The sequence below is a fragment of the Xenopus laevis genome, chromosome 2S, assembly GCF_017654675.1.
Source record: "Xenopus laevis strain J_2021 chromosome 2S, Xenopus_laevis_v10.1, whole genome shotgun sequence".
Lineage (NCBI taxonomy): Eukaryota > Metazoa > Chordata > Amphibia > Anura > Pipidae > Xenopus > Xenopus laevis.
In genome coordinates, this window is record NC_054374.1 from 64,257,145 (window position 1) to 64,282,434 (window position 25,290).

At 35.4% G+C, this 25,290-nt stretch overlaps 1 protein-coding gene across 1 annotated transcript in view; it reads right to left on the bottom strand.

The window, feature by feature from the left end:
- Nucleotides 1-1,375: 1,375 nt before the first annotated feature.
- The window catches only part of hnf1b.S (HNF1 homeobox B S homeolog), a 31,098-nt gene continuing 7,183 nt past the window's right edge, over nucleotides 1,376-25,290 (bottom strand). Inside the window, exons 2-9 of the mRNA NM_001087216.1 lie at nucleotides 23,182-23,381; nucleotides 22,361-22,625; nucleotides 21,544-21,788; nucleotides 8,416-8,576; nucleotides 6,050-6,191; nucleotides 5,521-5,712; nucleotides 4,772-4,890; nucleotides 1,376-1,827 (exon numbers count right to left, since the gene is read on the bottom strand). Of these exons, the coding sequence (NP_001080685.1) occupies nucleotides 1,807-1,827; nucleotides 4,772-4,890; nucleotides 5,521-5,712; nucleotides 6,050-6,191; nucleotides 8,416-8,576; nucleotides 21,544-21,788; nucleotides 22,361-22,625; nucleotides 23,182-23,381 (1,345 nt within the window). The 3' untranslated portion in view covers nucleotides 1,376-1,806. The remainder of the gene's footprint in view (nucleotides 1,828-4,771; nucleotides 4,891-5,520; nucleotides 5,713-6,049; nucleotides 6,192-8,415; nucleotides 8,577-21,543; nucleotides 21,789-22,360; nucleotides 22,626-23,181; nucleotides 23,382-25,290) is intronic.

A 25,290-nucleotide genomic window follows, 5' to 3' on the forward strand; every position in this document is an offset into this window, starting at 1 on the left:
TCTGTTCTCCATAGCAACTAAGGCTAATAAATAAAAGCAGACAGGTGTTTATTTAATATTTGCACTTTACTTGAAACATTAGCTTTACAACAAATATAAATATGATTTTTTTATAGACTGATTTCAATTTTGTACAAAAATAATACAATAATACAATTGATTTGGAGAGAAATATTCCTTTCCAAAAAGAGGTTACAACCTTTGGCAGTGGGGAATTTGAAGAGAGAATTTGTGAAATGGCTTTGGCTGAAAACTTGTCATTGGAAGCAGTTGTGCGGGCATATATCATGTATTACATGTATTTTTACATGTGTACATGTATTTTGTTTAAGCCGGGAAAAGTACATACAGTATGTCCATATGTGTATTAATACTGTTGCATGGCAGACACTACTTAATGCTCTATTGAAAATGTAAGTTGTTCGTATATACAATTACGCAGGCATGATCAAAAATCATTAACAAAGATAAAATAACACTGTTTAAATTATGCCTGCTCACAATACAGCTGTAAACGAATTAACCATCACTTTTCCTGGAAGTTTATATTTGCAATTATGTCATTGGTTTTAAGGTAATTGAAAAATTGAGTTAGAAATATTATGTCCTGTCAGTCTTATACAGGCAGTGTTAAAATGGCAAAAAAAATTATGATTGTCAGATAAGAGTATAATTAATAAATTGGAATAATTATGTAAACATTTTTTTCTTTCCATGAAAAGTCCTAGATTTGTTTTTTTTTCTTACTGTCAACAGTTGCAGAAATGTTCTATCTCGGATGTGGTAAAATGGCAGCCTGTTCATAGCAGTGCCCTGTCATGATAAGATAAGCTATTTTATGGGAGCCCCATAACAACAGAGTGGGGTCCTAACTTTTGGTCTTCACGGTAGGTCTTCCATCCAATCTGCTGTATCATGGTCCAAGAGTATTTCGTTAAGCCTAAAACAAAGCATACTGATACAGCTTGGCAAACTCATCAGCATCTATATGAATTAAATGAGAATTAATCTCATGAGCTGTGGCATGCTTTGTTTCGTGAAATAGGTTTACCTGGGTAAAATCATTCCCATTAAGGAATCTCTATGTATTTGTTATTAAGCAAATTGGTAGTTGTGTGTTTCATGACTAGCAGATATTGGCAAATTGATCAGACTTATGAACTGTCGTGTTACTTCCATAATTGTCTGGATAAATTTTACTATTTTAATAATGCATGTACCAGCTACCTCTCATACAAACAAATGCAAAAAAATAATATGTTTAAAACAGCCCATATTTTGTACATCCAGTGGGTGAAATGCTTTGTCCTCTTTTGGATCATTGACCTTTTTTGTTTAAACAAAAAAAAAAGCAAACAAACAGGCCCAAGCATTATTTTTTTTTATAATATGTACAAAAAATTGCACTTTTTTACATTTTTACAATTATTCAACAAATTACCTTCTTATAAAGAAATATTTTGTGTCCATGTCTTCATAAAAAGATATTTACATTGGCTCAGTTCAATGTCTGCATAGATTTCTACATTCAGTTGTTTAGTTGTCCGTTTATCTTCAGTCATCCTTGGTTTTCCCACTAAAATTTGTTCTGTTTCCCAGTTGTTTGTTTAAATCATTTGGCCTTGAATGCTCTTCCTGGAAATACTGCAAAAGGGACTGCAATGCAAGTGTACTGAAGTACACGTGGTACATCCAACATTACAGGTCCATCACTAAAGGCCCTTTCTTATTATTCCTGTCAGCAGCAACAAGTAGCAGAAGACGTCAGGATGCAAAAATATAAAAACCCTTGAATATTGTTGTTCATCACCATGCTTGCAAAGGACACTGTAAGGGGGAGGAGAGGATATATATTCGGTTATGGCAGGTCAGCATAATTTGAGAACATTAGTTTATGGTACAGCTAGATACATTTTATTGGCAGTACTACCTGGTCATAAATGCTTCACATGTCCTATATGACATCTAGCTACAATAGAAATCTGTATGAATGTTTGACATACATAGTTTTAAATACCTGGAAAGTTTTTTTTTTCTACTTTTATTAGTTTAAAATAAGAGTATGGTATAGATCGGTCAGCAGTTCTAACTCTGCAGCAACTACACAAATATACATAGAAAGCAAGCCGTGGCCTTGGAGACATTTTACCAGAGAGCAAATATTGTTAGACCAAGATAAGATGACGCCAGGAAGATCCTACAGACTGATCTCAAAGTCATTAAAGGGCCAGTAGCATCAATAAGAGTAATGCCCTATATTTATTGACTGTATTTGTCAAACACATATATTGTAATTTACAGTCTCTGAAGGCTATAACTGCCTCTCAAAGTTATGAATATTTTATGTATATTTTATGTATATTTTGTAGCTAGCCAGTTTCTGAAACTCTACCCAGGTATACAAAAAGCTTACATGACATGGGTGTAGGAATAAAGTTCCCCATGATCATACACGTATAAATGTGTAGAAGAAACAATTTAGAGCTAAAAAAGTAAAAAGAATACGGAGATCAATTCACTATGACAGCTAAACAGCCAAGCAAACCATATATGGCCTAATTTGTTTTTTCATTTGTCGCAATATTCAATTTGACTAAAAATTTAGAAAATAGTATTGTAATAACTTAGTTATTGTAATTACTTACTAAAGATGGTATTTACTATTCAAGCAAAAACTGTAATTGTCTTCATCAGATAACTTGCATGTAAAACTGCAACTTGGTCAAGGAAAGGGGCAGTAATTACCGAGAATGTGACTTTATTGGGTAGCATCTTGATGCATTTTGATTAGACAATTATGTCCTGCATTTGTAGGGTTTGTTTCAACAAGCATCAAAGTGTGCTTTGGCGAGATAGAATAATTAATCAGGTTTGGATAGGGTTGAGTGCCCTGCAGATGGATTGATAAGACCTCTCAAGGAAATAGTATGCCAGTGAGTCTTGATGTGCTTGATTGCCTGACTGATTACGATTTGTGGGTTTAGATAAATGTTTTTTCTCCCAGCTACAAAGAGTGGGAAAGCTAACAAGCACAGATAGCGGGAAAATGCTGAACAATTTCTGATGTGTACATTATAAAAGTAGGGGGCTCATAAAGCAAATTGTGTTTATTTAAACACATGGTTTGTTTAATGGGGCTCCTTGTTATTTCGTGACAGGGTATTGCATTCGTGTATGTGAAATTTCTCACAAAAATAACATGTAATTGACAATTGACTTTGGTGCAAAACTAAAATATGATGTATATTTACTGTGAATGTTTTACATATTTTTTTTCTGCTTTCAGTGGCACTGTTTAAAATGGCAAAATAAAAGACTTAGGGGGAATGTAATATGTTTTGGTAGTACAAAAAACTAGGGATGCACCGAATCCAGGTTTCGGTTCAGGATTCGGCCTTTTTCAGCAGGATGCGGATTCGGCCGAATCCTTCTACCCTGCCGAATCGAATCCGAATCCTAATTTGCATATGCAAATTAGGAGTGGGGAGGGAAACCGCTTGAGTTTTTGTCACAAAAAAAGGAAGTAAAAAATGTTTTCCCCTTCCTACTGCTAATTTGCATATGGAAATTCGGATTTGGTTCGGTATTCGGCCGAATCTTTAGCGAACGATTCGGGGGTTCGGCCGAATCTTTAGCGAACGATTCGGGGGTTCGGCCGAATCCAAAATAGTGGATTCGGTGCATCCCCACAAAAAACCTGCGCAAAGACACTTGTGAATGTTAGTGACCATGTTTGTGTTCTTTTTTGACTGATTAAAGACCTCAACAACTTCATCACAAAGTTTGTGAAAAACAAAAATTTCCCTTTATTAAAGAAACTCCAGAGCATGTGTTAAAGCTAAACCATTGCTTAATGAAAAAGCACAATGTAATATTGACTGATTTTACATTGCGAGCAGTGCTAAACATTCACAAAGGCACCATTTTAATTAACGATTGAGACTTTTAATTGCATTCCCCCATAAACTTTAACAATCATTTCATTTTTTACATTTGTTTAAAGTTGGGACATAACATTCCAGATCATATTAAACCCCAATCATGTGCCCCATGATTTATTACTAAGCACTGCAGTGAAGAATGAAGTACATTTTAAAAAAAGGTATTGATATTTTCACATTTGGAGGCAAATCTATTATATATACTATAGTAAAATCAGTTGCTTCTATATGTAGGCCTGAGCAGCACTGGTTTTATGGTGGAGGAAGCATTTGCCCTCTTTTAAAACAAAATATTATTTAAATATATTGGAGCAAGACCATAGCCCATATGTATACAGGCCTTCTTTTCATCATAGCACTGAGAACATTTAAATTACTCAAACTATAAATCAGGGGTCCCCAACCTTTTTTTTTACCTGTGAGCAGCATAAGAATGCAAAAAGTTAATGTGGTTGCCAAATATGGGCTGTTATTGGCTATTTGTAGCCCCTATGTGGACTAGTAACCTACAGGAAGGTCTGTTTAGCAGTACACTTGTTTTTTATTCAACTAAAACTTGATTTCAAACTAGGAATTTAAAACGTAGCACCTGCTTTGAGGCCACTGGAGCAACATCCAAGGGGGTCAGAGTACAACATTTTACTCACAAGCCACTTGTTAGGGATCACTGCTAAAAGCTGTATAAAAATTCTATGTGTAGAATTATGGGAACATCTCTGTATGAATAAATGTGTTCCTCTCTATAAAGTACTGCAGATAGTTTGGTCTCATAGAACAAATAAATACTGTACATACAAGAAAGTTTATTTGACAAAGAAAACTAAACATACCTGTTTACTGGAAGACATATTTGATAATGTGCTGATGCTGCTAGTATCTGTGACAACCATGGCTGAAGGAAAACGAGAAGTGTGGGAATACTGGGGAGGCTCATGCTTGTGCGCATACACTAGACAACACAACAACAGGAAATGTAAATAAGTGCAAAAATACATTTTTATAATTCACATTTACAGTTGAAAATATGCATGGGTGTTCCTGTGTCTTTAAGCAAAAGTTCCTAGCTCAAATTCCTGTGTCAATACTGCATGGGAGAGAAGTGCCCTTGCTTACAAATTACTTTTTATATTACTTGTATAGAAGTTTTGCCATTTTTTTGCTATATTTAAAAGCATAATACCGTAATTAAAATTAGAAACCCACGAGTATCTGCACATCATTCAACATATATAAGTCAGTCTGGGCACAATGTAATATGATTCTTTAGTATCTTAAATAATTACTATAGGTAGACCCAAAAACTAGCTGTGAGGTATGTTGCACAGCCCTGTAGCACTTACAGTACATGGGCAGGGACTGTAATACCCCTTTCACCCACTGTATTATCCCATTGTAACTGGAAAGTATAAGTATATGAGGCCAAGGCTTCCAGTCAGTCTCACGAAAAAAATAATTGGAAAAATTCAGCATATCCACAGTGGTGATTTTTTACCCCAACTGCCCCTCCCCCCAAAAATTTTTGTATGAAAATGTTATAGCACCCCTTAAAAGAACACAAATAAAATAGTTCAATACTTACTGTGTGAATTCTGTAGCTGAGTCACAGTAGCCATAAATGGCTGCTGTGCCATATGCCCGGAGGACTGTTGCATGATTTGCTGATGATGTGGACTGTGTAGTTGCTGTGAAAACTGTACAGACTGTAAAGCTGCAAGGCTCCCTGCAACACTGTTGATAACAGGTACACTTTGTGCCTGAGAGGTGTTTAAATCTAAAGACAAAAATCATGCAAATTATTTACTATGTATACAAAAATATATTGAAGTATATACTATGGTACCACTTGTGATTCATTTAAAGTTTACACTGTGGAACTTTTCTTGTCAGATTTATTATCTATCAGGAATTTGATATCCCATGAGACATGGCTTTAATGTTTTCTTTCCACTAATGCTAAAGGAACAAGTGTAACAAATAAAATCACCAAATAAAGTGTCCCTTTTTGCAAACATTTCTTGTTTATACAGCTCACAATGATGCAAGTGTGTACTTTGAAATGTATTGCTAACTGAAATCAAATCAATGAGGAAAAGAATAACTCAACTTACTTTGTGTGATTGCCATCACTCCAGAGATCGGTGCCATGATAAGGTTTTGAGATTGCTGGTGATTGTGATGAACAGACTGGGACAGGTTGTGAATGTTGGTCAGCGTACTAACTGGCGGTAATCCTCCTCCAGAAACGGATATCTAAAATAAATATGGCAGAAATATATGAAGCTGTAGTAGCAATGAATTAAATAGTATAGGGGAACATTTACATTTATGAATGTCTAGCAAACAAGACTTGTACAATTACAATTGAAATATGTGAATTGCTTTTTGTAGTTATAAAAACAAAAGTTGGCTTGAGGAATACAATAGTGAATACTAGCGGAGTTCAAAGAATACTTACAATTTAGCACAGCAATAAAATAAAGCACACAAGCTGAGACAATCTCTTGTAAACTTGCCTTGCAAATGTGCCAGTGAATGGGAAGTTACACACAGCTACACCAGCACACGTATAATACAAAAAAAGGAATAAACCATGTGTTGAGTGGTTTCAAGCCACAACGTTTTGTGTCTTGACTCCACTAAATACAGGGTTTATCCCTTTTTGCATTATACATGTGCTGGATTAACTTTGTTTCATGCTTATTGTGGCGGTGCCATCCTTATACTCCATGCACCATATTTAACCTTGTTAGAGGGGCCAGGTATGCGTGTGCATCTTTTTGGATTATACACCGCTATTTACAGCTCCAATACACATTAAGCTTTTCAGAGGTTCCTTGTAATTGATACTAAAAGCATTCGTTGTGTATGCCTATTTATGTAACTAAACACCCCTATTTGTATGTTTTGTTTTGTTATTTTTTTTTTTCATTTCAAAAGAATAATGGATTTTTGTAATAAATGGTACTAAGTTTTCCCAGAGTCAGTAATCCATAGCAACCAATCAGCAGGTAGACTTTACTGGTCCCCTGTTTAAAAGCAAACATTGGTTGCTATGGGTTACTGCTCCTGCCAAAATGAGTGCCTTTTATTACATATGGGGTAAGTGGTCGAAGAGCCAACACCAATCTAAGACCAGTATGATAAGGTCGATAATAAAGGAAAATATATCATTTAAAATTGGTCAAACTTTGGGCCATTGGCTGTTCAAGACATGGCCCCAAAGCTATAGACAATACGAAAAGAGACAATATGAAAGAGCACTATTATAAGATGCTATACAATTAGTCATAAACCAGGCTGCACTCCAGGCTTAAAAACAGTATTTTATTGTAACAGGCTGGACAGTAAACTAATAAATACCATTTTTTAGTCTGGAGTGTTGATTGGTTTGTGATTAAATAAGTGTGGAGATGGCTGGGAAGCCAGTGGCAAAGCACCCACAGAGGCTACAGTGTGTATCACATAGGAGGTGTGGAGCAGGGACGTTAGGTGGAGGGTGGATTCTGGAGCAGCCTTATCTGTTAGCTATACAAATAGCGCTGTAAAGGAATAGATGTTTGCTGTAGGAAATGGTTACATTTTTAACAGTGGATGGATCTCATTTGGGCTTGTCTAATAGAACCAGCCTTAACTATAGTTTGATGGATGGTCAGCTACAGTCTATATTGGCAGCCCCTGTTATAATTTAGCAATGAAAATATCACATAAAGTATTGGTACATTATGGGGGCTATTTACTAAATTCCGAATGCAAAAATTTTTTCTTTTATAAAATCAGACTTTTAAAAAATCACAAATTTTTCGGAAATTTATTAAACCCAGAGAATGGAAAAGTCTGAATCTGAAAATCCGGCATCTTAGACGTGTCAAGGTTGCAAATAAGTCAATGGGAGAAGTCCCAATGATTTTTTGATGTGTGCTGGGTTTCATGCAATACCCCGAAGTTTTCGGCATTTTGGGGGAAAATTCCGAACAAAATCTTGAAAATCGTGAAAAGTGGATTAAAGATTCGAAAAAAAATTGTAAATTTAATGTTTTCCCACAAAGCTAATTTTTGGGAAAATGTGATAATAATAAAAAACCCTAGCGGATCTGATCGGAGTTTGTAGCAAAAAATGTTTAAATAAATTCGGACTTTCGTAAATAACCCCCTAAGTGTGCTTGGAAAATAATGTCCCACCTACTTTCCAACCTAGCATGATACAGTATTTAATAAATAGGCAGAGAAAAGGCCCCCTCCCTGTTCCATTTATTGTTCAACTAACAAACCAGACCTTACAGACTGACCAACTGAAGTGAGTCAGAGTTCTGCATTTAGCTCATACTGAGAGAGTTCACTATTTATTCCTCTGCCCTACAATAGTTTATTGTTTACAGCTGACCCTGTGAGAAACTGGAAAAAGAATCTTGTTTGTTTTCCCTGCTATGCTCTTATCTTATCAGAGTTGCAGCTACAATAGGCCAGGTGTACTAACCAGTTTGCCATCAGGTGAAAGCATGCTGTGGCTGTGATCCAAGCCGACTGGAGAAACTTGCTGTAAAACAGATTGGCTGGTCACCATGGCATTATTGCCATGGTGACTGATAGTTGATGATGAAGTGACTTCATTGTTTCCTTGTTGATTATATCTCATCCCTGCAAAAAAAATATATGGGTAAAAATCAAGACACATGGAAATAGGCTTATAACATTTTGTAGGTTTAGTGCTTATTTAAAACAATAAATATTATACATAATATTTGACAATGCTAATGAATCATCACTTTAGACCAGATGTATTTCACTTTAAAAGTGTTATGATTAAGATGGTAAATTCTGGCATCACAATTTATCTCCTGGGGCCCCAGCTATACACAGACCGAAATGCAATAATGCCATCTATGTTAATGGCAAAAGATAAGATGGTTAAACTGATTTAGTTACTTTAACCCTCTCATTTCTTCATCTGCCAATGTCCCATCCACCTGCTGAGAATGGGCATTGAAAGATGACATTTTCATTTGTAAGCGGCCAAATGCAATCTGGCTAACTGTCAAAACATCAACCTTCCCTTGTCTTCCAGGTGCAGAGAATGTCTGGCAGTATAGTAAGAACTGTCCAGTCTTTTCTACTGTATCTGGCTATGTATGTTTCTAAAACATGGCTGCCTTCATTGATTTGGATCTAGTAAAATCCTCTCCCAAATGTAACTTAACAACAAAATGATGTAAACTAGGCTAAAACATTACCTGGATTACCCAGGAATCTAGGTCAGGTGTGGTCCCTCTACCTCTGTGCTGAGGGGTAAGCTATTGCTACTAGTAAGGTAAATACTTCTTATGTAATATATATTTATTTTACCTGATTCACATTATAGGTAGGATATCTTTCTAGTGTATTTGCACGTATGTGATACTTGATTTATACCAAATAGTGCAGAGAAAATGTTGCAAATTAACCCACTCTGATTTGGAATGAGTAAAATTTGATGTTATAATTCAAGTTCTACATGACTGATTCCTTTAATCTCACTTAAAATATCTGACCCTCTTTAACCTTTAAATTGCTGGAAAGACCTAGACTAGTGCCTGAGCTGTTCATGGTTGCTTATCAAAGAATGCTCTTCAGACAGGTAAGTGGACTTTCACCAGTGGAAGTGTCCCAGCTATGAACAGTGTAAACATTAATTAACCCAAGCACTGGTGCACACACATTCTTCTAGCTGTATTTCTAACCTCATGCATAGTGTGATGAATTTCTGGTTGGTTAGAAAAGCTTACAGCATTATTTAAACAAGAGATAGAGAGATAAAGGGCATAGTATTTTGTCACATAAATTATGGGCAGTTGGCTATTTTATCTCATGGGAAGCTCTTGCAGAAAAGCATTCCAAACATTAGTCATTTTGAACCGGATCAGGAAAATAAGTAAAATAAGACCCAACATTAGGAATATTTTATATAGCAGTGTAATTAAAGTAACAAAAATCATTCTGTCCACTTGCTGTATTTATATTTTCTTTGGCTGTATAATGCTTGGGAGCCATATAATTAAATGACAATGTTTATTTTTTGCATCCAACTGCAAGATCAGTTTAAAGTGCAAAATACTTTAGATCGGTAGTATCCTATATTTTTTCATGTAACATTCTAAAAAGTTCCCAGCATATCTAAGGTAAAATTGTATCAATATAAATATTTTATACAAATATGTCTATGGAATAAATATCTTGGATGCCATATAACAATGTTACTTTTCAAAAACTAGAATTTAAAGAATAAGAGAAGACAGTTCAAGCCATACCAAAAGGGCAATTAACAGAGGTAATCAACAAAGGTAGTCAAATGCAAATTGCAAGAAATTACAGATGGGATAATAGAAAAAGCCCTAATGTTGGGACCGTTTAGTGCATTATTTTACCACCATGAGAAAATGATAGGAAGGCCATTATCGTTTAGGCAGAAGGAAGTTTATTCCCAATGAGTATCCAAAGGACTGTTTATTGGGAACTGCTAAGCTGTCAGGCCAGCAATGATTAACAGCTATACTAGCAATAAGTGCATCACTACAACTTTGTGATGCAGGCTCTGACATTGAGTGGGTTATTTATCAAAATCCGAAAATTTCTGATAATTTTCTGAAAACATTTATCCCCATATTTATCAATATCAATTTTCCTGAAAATTTCCTGTATGGGAAAAAACTCAATAAAATCATGAAAAAAATTGTAAAACCCATTCGGAACTTCTCCTATTGACTTTTACATGAACTCAGCAGGTCTGAGTTGGAGTACTTTTTTATTCAGACTTTTAACACCTTCCACAAAAAAATTGTGTTTTTCCCTTTAAAAGGCCAATGATATAAATTCGGACTTTGATAAATAAGTCTCCATCTACAACCCATTCTCTTAAACACACTTCCTTTTGTAGTCATAGAGAGTAAAGGGCAGTGATTGCTTCCATAATGTTATTATTTATTGCTATGTTTGTGGGGAACATTAGCAACAATAGAACACTTTCTTATCCATAGGCCTTATCTCTTCTCAGTTTGTGATGCAATTTGGCAGCTGCTTGCTCTGCATTGTAAATGAAATTGTATCAGAACAATTCCTATAATTAGTAACACTGCATTTACTCTACATAATAGAGGTGTGAAGTGGTCTATCAGTTTAGTATTGTTACATCATATACATTTACACATTTCCTTTAATATCATTCTGCTAAACGATTTTGCATTTACATATCAAAGACCAAAATAAATCCAGCCATTGCCACTTTAAATTATTGTATCTTGTCCTCAAATTTATAAGAAATTATTTGTTTGTAAAATGTGGACCCATCTCTCAATCTGATATGTGTGATGGTCAAGATAATAGCAAAGGATCCTTGCAATATAACAGACCTAATTAACATAGAAGTGAGTTTAGCTAAATTGGGAAATGTCACATATTAGCATTCCACAGGCATCCCTCTCTATTCAGGATGTTTTACCCTGGATCCCTTTTTCATCACTAAATACAGGCCTAGTGAAATGCAGATTTTGGTTTGTTCACACAAGGTTAATCCCCATGTAACACTTTTTATATACAAAGCCTGAAGCATTGGCTCCCTGTGCTTCCCAGCAGGCTCTTTTCCACACAGCATTCATCCAACTATCTATAATCTCAGCCAGGTTATTTAAAGACCCTGCCCTACATAGAGACATCTGGCTCTGAACACTAGTGGCACATAAGTACTGTTGGTATTGAGCTAGTCATTATTGCAGTCATTAAGTTATTTTATAAGGCTAATGTTATGTGTAGCGTTATTGTCACTAGCATTAAACAAACCATGTTGCTGGTGCAGGTAGCCATTGACTTTAGTGGTGACTGCCAGTGTCGGACTGGCCTACCGGGATACCTTCAAAACTCCCGGTGGGCCCAGATGTTAGTGGGCCCTCTTGTTTCTTGCCTATTTTGTGGTCATTCCCTATTTCTTTATGGGGAAAATGCTTAATAATGGGAGAATATTGTATATATATATATATATATATATATATATATATATATATATATATATATATATATATATATATATATATATATAAAAGACTAGGAGAATAAAGAGGTTGGGTGAGTAGAGGAAGAATAATAGTTTGGAAAGGTCCACTGTCTAAGGTTTTCTGGTGGGCCCAAGGTCTAAGGCTTTCTGGCGGGCCCCTGGCATCCCAGTCCGACACTGGTGACTGCCTGTCACTTAGAACATGGGCAGTTGCCATTAGAGCCAATGGCTGCCCGCAATTTATAGCTTTTTTTGTGTTTGATGTTACACACTAGTTTCTCTAGAGGAAAATCAACTCTTGTCTATATGGAAGGTCCAACCATTCTAGTGTTTATTGTAATTTTCTGTTCAATGCTAATGGCACAAAGGTCTATTTGACTTCTATCTATCCTACCAAAGAGATCCATAGACTTTTTATATCATCTTTGTCATATAATCTACCCTACCTTAATGTGGTATTTGAGATAGTCAAAGCAACAAGGAATACATTCAGTGGCACTGCCTTTGAACCATGCTGTAGCAATATGGCATACCAATATTTTGTTAATTTTTTTTTATTTACAAATTACAGAAAATGTTGTCAGTCTACAACCCATCATCTGATTCAGAAGGATTAATGATATAACATCCTTTAATTACTATTGCAAAACTAGTATGAAAATAAATAGTATTTTAATTTGAAAGAATTTATAGGATCTCTTTTGTCAACAGACCTCTGAATTCTAGAAATTTACATTTGGTCCATTCTTATTAATACCTCACTGAGAACAAAATGACTACAGGAAAACTAGCAAGCAAAATGTAAACCAGTGGTTGATGTGAAAACTAAAATTAAAATGGAAAGTAATAATGTTATCCTTTTAAAATTACAGCTCCTAGTAGCTAAATAGAATAACTTTCTAATGTGCTTGTTATTTTGGTCATTACTTTCTGTCTTCATGGTCAGATCCCAGTATGCAACTGAAAGCAGTTGATGTCAGTAAAGTTATAAGGTGTAGCTTTTATGCCCATAATAAACTTGTTTATTGCAACCAGCCCATCCCATTCTGCAATGGTTACAAAGCTCTTATTGCCCCCAATGAAAGTACAAAATCTTTTCAAGACCAGAAAATACTGACACATCAATGATGTGGATTGAACACAAAATATGGTTACTGGGGCAATGGTAGCCATTTTGTAGCTGGGAATGAATATAATGCATTTCAAGGTATTTCAAGGATATTGCTTGTCAAATTGTATTATTTAATATATATATATATATATATTTAATATCATTTCCCCAAGTAAATCTCTAGGTAAAAACCAGACAGTGATAAAGAAAGGTCCAATTTAGATAGTAAACACAGAATCTGGATATGTCATATTTGAAAGGAAGGATTCAAATGGAAAATAAAGAAGTATATTAACCTCACACTGTGCATGGTATAATAATACCATAAAGCATATATAGCTGATTAAAATAGCATTATAAATTACAGCCTCTGTGCCTTTTCATTTAGTAAATCAGAAACTTGCACCCAAATATGCAATTGTTGTTTATTATGTCAGCATTTTGTCAGGGCTGGAAAGCAATTTCGCATAAGGCACATGAGACATTCTGTATAACTCAGCACACTGTATATTTTACAGTGCTACGGCTATATATATATATATATATATATATATATATATATATATATATATATATATATATATATATATATCAGGTCCGGACTGAGAATTAAAATTGGGCCTGGCATATTCAGATACACAGAGGCCCAATCAGCCCACACAGAGACCCAAACAGCCCCCACCAGCCCACTAAATACTGACTTTCTATGGCACCTTATAGTAGCCCATCTGGCATTTGCCAGAACCCAAAGATTGCCAGTCCGGGCCTGATATATATCCCCTCTATATTGACTATTTAAAAGTCCCTATTACAAATCTCATTTTTTTTAATGCTTGTAGAGAAGCTATTTATGTATCTACTTAGTATGTATCATGATCCCAAATTACTTTTGTGGATAACTATGTGTTAATATTGACAGAATGTTATCAATAATGTAATGGTAGAGCTGGTGTTTCTTGCATTGCAATTTTTCCACATATTTTGAACCACCTGATCTCTTTTTAATGTCAATTTGAAGGTTACATATAATCGTTTGTTTTTATAAACAGAATAATGTTTATGTATCTTTAAAACATGAACTTGGTCACAGTTTCCCAGTCTTCTAACTTGCATAATGCCTTAATATTTCATTTCTGGAATTTTTTTCTGTAATTAAAAGATTCTTAATAGTGTGGGAGAAACCTGAAAAAAGAGAAAAGACTATACAAAGATTTACTTCTCAAAGAAAAAAAGAATTTCAATGCAGCTTGCTTTTTTACTAGTGACCTGTATAATAAAGCAAGTACAATAATTAAAAGTACATGGGAGGATAGTTTTTATGTCAATGCACAAACCTTCAATAAATTATTTCTGGTAAGGGGCAGATTTTTCAAGGGTCGAATTTCAAAGTAATGGGAGTTTTTTTTTAACTCCCATAACTTCGAAATTCGAATAAAAAAAGACCAAATTAAATTTATTTTAAAAATTGAAGGTTTTTTTTGCGGGTGAATAGACTGTATTCGATCGTTCGAATTGAAGTAAGAACGAATTCGATTCAAAGTATTTTCAAAAAAAACGTACATTTTTCTAAGTCCAACAATTGACTCCAAATAGGTTCTAGGCTAAAACAGCAATTTGGCAGGGTTTAGATGGCGAATGGTCGAAGGCGAATTTTTAAAGAGACAGAATTTGGACTATGCCCTAGTCCAGGGGTCCCCAACCTTTTTGACTTGTGAGCCACATTTAAATGTAAAAAAGAGTTGGTGAGCAACACAAGCATGAAAAAGTCCATGGGGATGTCAAATAAGGGCTGTTGCTGGCTGTTTAGTAGCCCCTATGTGGACTGGCAGCCTACAGGAGGTTCTGTTTGGCAGAACACCTAGTTTTTATGCAACCAAAACTTGCCTCCAAGCCTGGAATTCAAAAATAAGCACCTGCTTTGAGGCCACTGGGAGCAACCTCCAAGGGGTTGGTGAGCAACATGTTGCTCACGAGCTACTGGTCGGGGACCACTGCCCTAGTCAAAGTACACAAAAATAGCTCGAAATTCAAATCTTTTTACTTCAAATTTTCAATTCGACCCTTGATAAATCTGCCCCTTACTGTGAAAAAACCAAGGAAATGCATTTAGTCTGCTGTAAACAGAAAAGTAAGGCTTCAAAATTCAACAAATTGAACTTGCCTTTATTTTGTGTATGTCACAGGGGAGAGTTTAACAAACTTTAGTGGGATCCCAATGGATCTCACTTGATCCTATTGGTGCATAAGACATTTTGAAGTGAGGAGGGAAGCACCACTCTCCTCTGTTTCTATGAGAATTGATTTCATAACCCATCAAATCAAATCACACAATCAAAATCAGTATGTGCCCAGCACTAGTTACAGCAATTAAAATGGAAACTATTTCTTTGGTAGTGTATGAGGAACGGAAGGAAAATTAATAATACCAGCTGAAACCATATGCTCATTCCTTTGTTTTGTTACTTCGGATCCCCAGATGTTAGTGGACAAAACTTCTAGAATACTTAAAAGTATGATTCATGGTCAAGAAGCAAGGGTTTAATCAAAGGTTGTACGAGGATACTGGAAGCTGTAGTTGAACAACAACAACTAGAGAACTGCAGGTTGCCCATCCTGGCTCCCAACTAAGGAATGAAGAATGTAAAGGCTAATTTCTTCTACCAGTCAACTCAAATGTCAGGAATGCACTAAAGACCTAGCTTGACATGGGAATGTTTACACATTTACTTGTGAATGTTACAATGGTCCCTTTCAAAAAACAGCAATTTGTCATTTTAGCATTATTGTCCCTTTAAGCTCCAAGGTTAGATATACAGATATACTGTGCCAATTTCCTTCTTCTCTGGAATCTAATCAATATGAACACCAGTCTCCACTAAATTCAATCGATTTTTACACTGACCCTTCCTGACCTTTTGAGAGTCCTTTCTCCAATTCAGAAAGTGGATTTTAGAGGTAACCATCACTCCTCTCTGCTGAAAGGGAGTCACAGAATAGGCCTATATCTCGAGACAGCTCCTGCTGTCCCAGTCTAGTGCTAGTAAAATAAAGGCCAAGGCTTCAAGGCCTTCTTAGTAAAGATAAATGAACACTGATACAGTAATTGCAGTCCCCTAGTCGAAAAAAAACAAAAGGTGTCATGGTGTGACTGAGTACACACTGGAAGGATGAGAGCACATCAAAGGCTACAAGGCTTGTCCAAAGTCTCAGTTTAATTGTCAATTAGGCATGCATAAGGGAGACAATGTCATGACAACACTAGGCTGCATGCTGATGTATTATTGCAAAGCCAGAGAGAAACACTGAAAACAGCTGACTTTGCTAACAGCGAGCTTCTGGGGTACCTTGTAAGCAATCTGTCTGTGATAGAGAGACAAAGTTCTCCTCTGCCATCCTATTATGTGCCACATTCTTGGATAAGGGTCACATTTTGGTCACTCTATACCTTTGCAATACAGATCACAGCAAAGTCCAGCATCTGACTGCCCAGTGACATACAATCCTGAATGTAAATGATAAAATAAGCATTCTTTAAAGGGGAACTATTGTGGAAATTAGCATTTCATAAAAGCTTCATCATATTGAAATAAGAAACAATTTAAAAGTCTGCATGGTTTCTGAAATAATCAAGTGAGCTCTAATACATCTTCTAGGCAAAAGGAACCCCCCTATAAGATATATTGGATCTATCTGTCAATGACACCCAACTCCTGCATGAATACAGAATGAAGAGAAACCGATGCTAAGAGAGGAATAGTGAATATAAACGTGATTATTTCTGAATTTTTAATTGACTGTATTTAGAAAGTTTCTTATTTCAGTATGCTGAAGCTTATATTAAATTTTCATTTCCACAATAGTTTCCCTTTCCCCCCAGTCATGGATAAGGAACTTTTGCAATACAGAATATCTGTATGTTGTTTAAACATTTCTCTTGAAAACCTTAGAAATATACACGATCACTCCTTTTCTATAACAATTTCCTGACTCGAGCACTTCATTGAATGAAATTCACCATTCATACAATTTGTCACGTCACAGCTAGATATTTATGCTATACAATTTGTGTTCATTATGTATTTACAAATATATTATCCTGTATAAAATTCACTCTAAACAGCATAACCTGCAATATAGAACAGAGCTAGGGTTGCCACCTAGCTGTTATTTTACCGGCCTGGCCAGTAAAAATTATGGTTGATCCCAATGTTATTAAAAAAGATAAATATATAGGAAGGCCAGTATTTGGCTGTGAGTCAAATGTGGCCATCCAAGGATTATGTATGGCCCCAAGGTTTCCATAGTATGATTATTCAATATAATGAGGGCCTCAAACATGCAGAATACAAAACAAAATAATTGGCCTAATATATATATATATATATATATATATATATATATATATATATATATATATATATATATATATATATATATATATATATATATATATATATTGCATAGCACTGGTATAAAGGCACCGATACTATTCTAAAAAAACAAAGAAATTTACTCATAGAAGGAAAGTACCCCAACAATGCTTACATTATCTGTTAAGAGAAATCCCCCATTTTCCCAAGTGCTGGAGCCCAACGGATGAATATTGAGCAATGTGTCAAAAACCATTGTTCTGTTGGATTTGACAAACAATGAAAACGAACTGCAGCTCCTTTCACTTACTCTTCTGCTACAGTACAGATTTCAGCTGAATCTGTTGAAATATTTCACCTGCCAGTGCACAGATGAAATGCTTTGATAGATCAGGAGCAGTTTGATAGGAATGTGAGACACTGATTCCAAGATAGCATGGTGAAATCAGCAAAACTGCCCAACCAAATTATGGACATGTTTAGAAAGCATGTAAATAAACGTATAACGATAAATGGAGCAGATAACAGTTGGGAGGTATGTAGTTACATGAATGTTACCTGATACAAATTAAGTTTCTGGATGATACAAACTTTCTAACTGAAAACCCGCTTGCTTTTTATTACTAAGATGGCTGCACAGTAATTTGCAATGTGGTAATCTACTTGTATGGCCAAACTGCACAACAATTATATAAAATAACAATTAATTCTAAAGGCTATTCCTGTAACTCTCACTACAGAGCACAGGCAGATCAAAAGTACCATAGTAACCTGGAGATTAATTACTCCAATATTTCTAACAACTGTGAAAAAAGAGCCTTAATGCGCTTCGATTTTAACATTGGTCCATGAGTTGCTGTAAGGAAGATGTGTAATACTTTATATGCAGACTGCTGTGCATAATTATTATAATGACATATATTAATATATATATGCATATATGCTGTATATATATATATATATATATAAATATAACATTTTCAAGGACCCGCACTCCAGTATTAGTGAAATATCAGTTTTTATTCATACTTGTGCATCTAACGCTTTGGCCCATCTTCAGATCCTTGGCCGTCTTCGGATCACAAGTATGAATAAAAACTTATAATTCACTAATACTGGAGTACGGGTACTTCTACAGGTCTGATTTTGACCCTGCACACAAAGTAAGCTGAGACTGTCTTAGAGTGTGAGCGTTTATTGGCTTATCCATATATGTATCCATATATATATATGGATCTAACGAAAGCTTGTTGTGTTCTGCAATCTATTACATACAGAAATGATCATAAATCAATCCCATTACTTTCTATTATTGGGCAAGTTACATTTTACAGCACACACTACACACACACCATGGCCAATGGATTTGAAACAGTTAATTTGCCCGTTATCTATGTGTTTGGTATATTTCAGTTGGCATATAGCAACCACTTGAACCTCAGTAAGGCAGATCCTAGTTTCTATGTGAATTAGAAAAAGAAAATAAAAGAGCACACATTACCTCTACTTATCATCTATACAATATACAATAAAACCATGAGGAATGGCTGAGTCATGCACAGGAATGCATTGCTATTTGCTCTGCACCAGATGGCTGAGGGTCACATATTTTTTTTTAATATTCCACAGGGTCATAATCTATTCATTGCTGCCTTACTGTAACACTGGTGTCAGAGCTCTGCAGATAAAAGTAATTTGTTCTTTGAAAAATGAAGCTTACATGTAGATAGTATTTATATCTACCTGTCATAAATTCAAATATGTGAAGGCCAGGTTCACACTAGTAACAAACAGTATGTGACTAATTTTGTGTGATTATATAATGCCGTTTAAAAGCAGATTTGGTTGGCCACCTTGGGAATTTAAGGCTTATGTCAAATAAAGACCCTGTCATTACACTACAGAATAAAATAGCTTTGACAAAACATAAAGAATTGTCATGGATAATTTCTTTGTCCACAATGGGAAATGCTAGAACTACAGCTCATTAGAATACTGTAACTTAAAATGTATCTGTTTGTATTTTCATGGGTCAGTTACTCATAAATGCCATAACCTGGATGATATTCTTTGTCCACAATGGGAAACCAAAAAGACAGTTCCCTGAGTTTTGGTTCTTTTCTTTAATGAAAAGTAATGAAAATAGGACTTTTTTTTAATATTAGCCTTAGGCCAAACTGGTGCATGTATGAGGTTTCAAGCAACTATATTCAATTAATTCTGATGCAAGCAAATCCCAATTAAGATGGCTATACTGATAATATTTTGTATTTTCTCCAGTTGTATTGCAGCCCACTAATCCTGACTGATATCCATATCAGGCCCGGACTGGCAATCTGTGGGTTCTGGCAAATACCAGAGGGGCTGCTATAAGGTGCCATAGAAAGTCAGTATTTCGTGGGCTGGTGGAGGCTGTTTGGGCCTCTGTCTACCTGAAATGCCAGGGCCTATTTTAATTCTCAATCCGGACCTGATCCATGTACTATGGATATTAGACAGTCAGGGCTTTGGGTATATTAAAAATCTAATCTGCCAATATATCATATCTGCCAGTGTATGGTGAATTGTCAGATGAGGAAGTGATGGGAAGCCACAGATTCTCTTTGCTTACTAGTGTTTTGATTGTTGGCCAGAACCAATGGAATAATAGAGTGGAAACCATACAGTATCTGGCTGTTTGGCTCACATGTCAATTGTTTTTATACCATGCGGGTTGTAAACTGCTGTCACCATTTACTTTTTCTAACTAAGCAATCTGCAGCCAGTTTGACCAGTAATGTATTCAAATAATGTGATTATTGGTACCAAGTGCCATTAATTGCTGTTTGTGTGATTATTGAAATAATTGGTCAGATCTAGATTTAGCAACTACAGGACACCACAACAAAAACTTTAGGGCTCACAAACATTTTGAAAAGATTACTTTTATCATCAAGTGCCAACAGCCTATTTTTGCTTCTGTGCCTCCAGAATTTATAGGGTCTCATTTCTATTGTACTGGCTTTAGCTGAGGCTTTCCTATATAAACCTGTATTGGGCTGTACCTGGTAGTAAAGGCTATGATCCCCTGACGGCAAGGCACTCAAACCTCTTCAACGAAAAGGGAGCAGTTCATCAGAAGAGCTAATTCAGAATGAAAGATAAGAGCTTTTGACCCAGATCTGACCGTGTTGTGACCTTTGTGCTTGTAAGAGTCTGCTTTCTTTTGTTTGCCACTTGAGTTGGCTGGTGTGCAGATTATAGGTAGATGGACAATGGGACTTTTTATCATACAATGCCTCTTGCCCTGCTACTCTCTTTGGCCTTTCACTGTTTATCTTCTACTGTCTTATTGTCTTATTTTTCTCAATATTCTGCCCACAACTTTTTTTTTGACTTCCCGTTGACATGAATCCTATCAACTGGTTGCATATCAACAAAAGAACAACACATTTTCCCTAAATAAACAAGGACTGGGGCATGTTTATTACCACTCCGAGGTGTTGGAATGTTTATTAGCTTTAACAGTAGAAAAATATATACTACCCAAGCCACAATGTTTTTCATATTTATAAACCATCCACTTAATCCACATAACTACAGGATCAAGTGTGGAATAATACAAGCAAAAATGACTAAAGATTGTTAGTGCAACGAGCTAAGGGACATTAAGATACCAATAAATGCCACTACTGGTCAATACAAATATGACTGAACATGAATTCACAGGGTGTATTTTATTTCCCTTTACAATTAGTAAAATAACCACAAACACATTAATACGGTTTGGGATTTTTGGGTTGCACATACCCACTGTCACTTTATTCTGGGGCTGTGATCCCCTCTTTTTTATAGAGTACTAAACACAAAATAGATCAGGTTACACAATGCTCAGCCCTGCCTACTTGTTATACAAGGGCACCTATTTTATTGAATTTACCTCCCTTTGTAGGAATCTTTTATTTGACCATGCTTCCTTGTATTTAATGTGAGTTCACTTTATCCAAGGATATTTAAGCACCAATTACCAAAAACAAGTACATTGTGATTGTTCAAGCACCAATTACCAAAAACAAGTACATTGTGATTATTCATTCTGTATAGCAATAAACAGTGTATGCTTACCTTGCAGTTTACTTGGTGGAGAAGTGCTTGGTTGAGTATGGTGTGGTGATCCATGTGATAGTAGAGAATTCAAGTTGTGGGGGTGTGATGGGCCAGTACTATAGGCATCCATAGCCAATTTTTGTCTAAAAGCTTCCTCTTTCCTTCTGTTTGCAAACCAATTATAAACACGGACTTCTGTTACCAAATTTGATCCAAGGCCATGAGCTTTAGATGGAGATACACCACGTTGAATACATTCCGCTCTGCAAATAAGTAGGTTATTAGAGTTGTTAGAGATTCACATATTGTGGCTTACAGAGTTATACAAGTAGGGTTGCCACCTGGCCAGTAAAAATAATGCTTGACCCCAATGTTATTAGTAGGGAAAAAAATCTAAATTTACAGGAAGGCCGGTATTTTTTTCCAAAAAAGGTGGTAATCCTATATAGGAGACTGGGAAGTCCTATCAAACTGTCATAAGAAGCCAATTACACTTAGCTGAACAGTTTCCCTGGAAAAACTTCTTTCCACTGGTAAAGGTTTTTTTTTTATTTTGTTTTGGCCTATTGTACCCTTAAAAATATGTTTCAGTCCTTTTTAGCACCCAAGCTATGGATCTTATGTCTTAAAATGTAATACAATAAAGAACTGGAATAAAGAACTATGTATAGAGGTTCTGGTCTTCTCATTGATTCCGGTTAAATAGTAAACTGAACTGGTAGAGTGGAAATACATTTTCGGAGACATTTTTAGATGTATCCACTGCCACTGATTATGCACTGTGCATGTAGTGCCACACTGCCATAAATTCAGACAAATCTAGACTATATTTTACCTATTACACTCTTCCACTAAAGCTTCTCTTTCTTCTTTGCTGGGATTCTTTTGCCTTTCATAGGCTTGGTAAAGAATATGCTGTGATGCAGGCCCCCACTTGAAACGATTTCGTCTCATCTTCTTGTTGGCAGGCTCTGAGCAGGAATCGTCAGGCTGTCCTGGGACTGGATTTTGCTGATTAAACTCTGGAAAGAGAAACAGCAGCTGATCCTGACTGCTTTTGTCTGTAATATTTCCAGAACCCTGGACTGTCTGGTTGAATTCTGAAAAGAAAGAAAGAAATCAGATTTGATTGGTCCTATTTCAAAAGCCACAAGTCTATTCAATGACTTGATTTTGGAGGAATAGATTTAAAACAAATATACTGAAGAGAAGGGGGATAAAGTGAAGCAATAATGCCATTTATTTTCATATTTCCAATTTAAATAATAAGACGATAAAATTACAAAGAACTTAATTTGTTTTCTAATTTCATAATTCACGATCACAATATATGACAATATATCTATTCCCACCTCCTGATTCTCTCTGATCTACCTCTGTGCTCTTATTCACACTCATCTATCTCTTCCACTCTTGCACTGAATGCAAGAGAAACTCAACAAAAGCATGTCAGTTATCATGGTAGATATAGTCATTGAGCTAACCCTTGTCTAAGAGCGTTTTCTGTAAATGTTTTCTAGTTGTGAACATGCCACCATAGACCTATAATCCATTAGGACTGCCCCCTAGATTTTTTTTTTATTCAATTTGGAAAATCAAAAGTATTTTTGAATACACTCACTGGCACACTACTTACATACACACAAAAATACTTACGTATTACTATCTCCCTTTGTTTCCTCACATACCAAGTGTACAATGCAGCACGTTTTTGGGTCTTCATTGGTGTTCCTTTGTTTAAATGTTGGGAGAGATGGGACTGGTTTAAGCCAGTGATATCCACCACTTCTCTCTGAGGAATATTGTGTTGTTGCATATAACCCTTTATCATTTTTGCAGCCCTCCATGGATCCTCGCTGTGAACAAAACATATAGATTTTTATGTTGTCACAAAATAGTTATATTGAAAGAAAATATACATTATCACAAATGTGAAAAAAAAGCTAAAAGGAAAAAATATAATGCTCTGTGACCCATCTGTGAACATGACAAAAATAAATAAGAAAAACATTTTTATCTACTTCTAATGAAACTATGCAACACATTCAGAATTAGCATACAGAAGATGTAGCGTGGCACTATGGAAATATTTACTATTGACAATAATCAAACATATTCCATGCCCTTTGTGAAAACAATACTGGTTTAAGAAGTTCAAATTCTTAATGTTTTTTTATTTAGCTATTGTGGGTTAGTACTATATTATGTGTTTGACATCTGATTTATAGCTCTACAAGAACCACTAAGCTGAATTTACTGATACCAAAGGCTGTCTCAGTTAGTGATCACTGATTCTAGATGTAATCATTTGGTATGACACTGTGATAATTATTATGGGGCAGATTTATCAAGGGTCGAAGTGAATTTGAGGGAATTTTCGAAGTAAAAAAAATTGAAATTCAAAGTAATTTTTTGGATACTTCGACCATCGAATAGGATACTATGACTTTGAATTTACTTCGACTTCGTTTCGAAGTAAAAATCGTTTGAATATTCGACCATTCGATAATCGAAGTACTGTCTCTTTAAAAAAACTTTGACTTCAATACTTCGCCAAATTAAACCTGCTGAAGTGCTATGTTAGCCTATGGGGACCTTCTAGAGCAGTCTTTAGAGGTCGAAGGAAAATCCTTCGTATAAAATCGTTTGTATCGTTCGATTCAAACAATTTAATCGTATGATCGAACGATTTTCCTCTGATCGTTCGATTGCCAAATTCGGTAAAAAATCCTTCTACTTCGATATTCGAAGTCGAAGTATTTTAATTCGATGTAAAAATTACTTCGAAATTCGACCCTTGATAAATCTGCCCCTATGTGTTATAACGATTTAAGTCCTTTTTGTGTGTTGTGTGTATTACACTTGTATGTATAAAGGCATTTCGCCTATTGGAATAAGGCAAAATAATGTTTTTTTTCCCTTGTGCTGCTGTTTTCTGTGTCACTTTATAAAGACTTTTCTACCTTTTCTCTTAAGATACATAGGAAAACATAAGACTTTATTTTAAAGTTATACACCATTTAAATGATATTGCAGAAAGTGAACCAATATGTAGCATTAAATGCTGGAAACTAGAGCCTGGTTGGTACGGTACCGTACCAACAGTTGAATAGAAAGATAAATAATAGGACATTTCCTTCTATAACACACTTAGGGGCAGATTTATCAAGGGTCGAAGTGAATTTGAGGGAATTTTCGAAGTAAAAAAATTCGAAATTCAAAGTAGTTTTTTGGATACTTTGACCATCGAATAGGATACTACGACTTCAAATTTACTTCGACTTCGATTCGAAGTAAAAATCATTCGAATATTCGACCATTCGATAATCGAAGTACTGTCTCTTTAAAAAAACTTTGACTTCAATAGTTCGCCAAATTAAACCTGGCGAAGTGCTATGTTAGCCTATGGGGACCTTCTAATGCATTTTTCTAAGTTTTTTGAAGTCGAAGAAAAATCGTTCGATCGATAGCTGAAATCCTTCGAATTGTTCAATTCAAACGATTTAATCGTTCGATCGAACGATTTCACTTCGACCACAAAACCGTCAACTTCGGTAAAAAAACTTCGAATTCGTTATTCCCTCGAATTCTATATAGCCATTAGGAGCAGATTTAGTCAAAGTTTTTGGGGTTTTTTTGTTTAAATTTAGCTGTTTTCGATCGAATTAAAATCTTTCGATCAATCGAATCGATTGAACGATTTTCAAAAAAAACTTTTGAGTTCTAAAAACTTATCCAAATGTTGGCTATAGGGTCTAGGAGGTC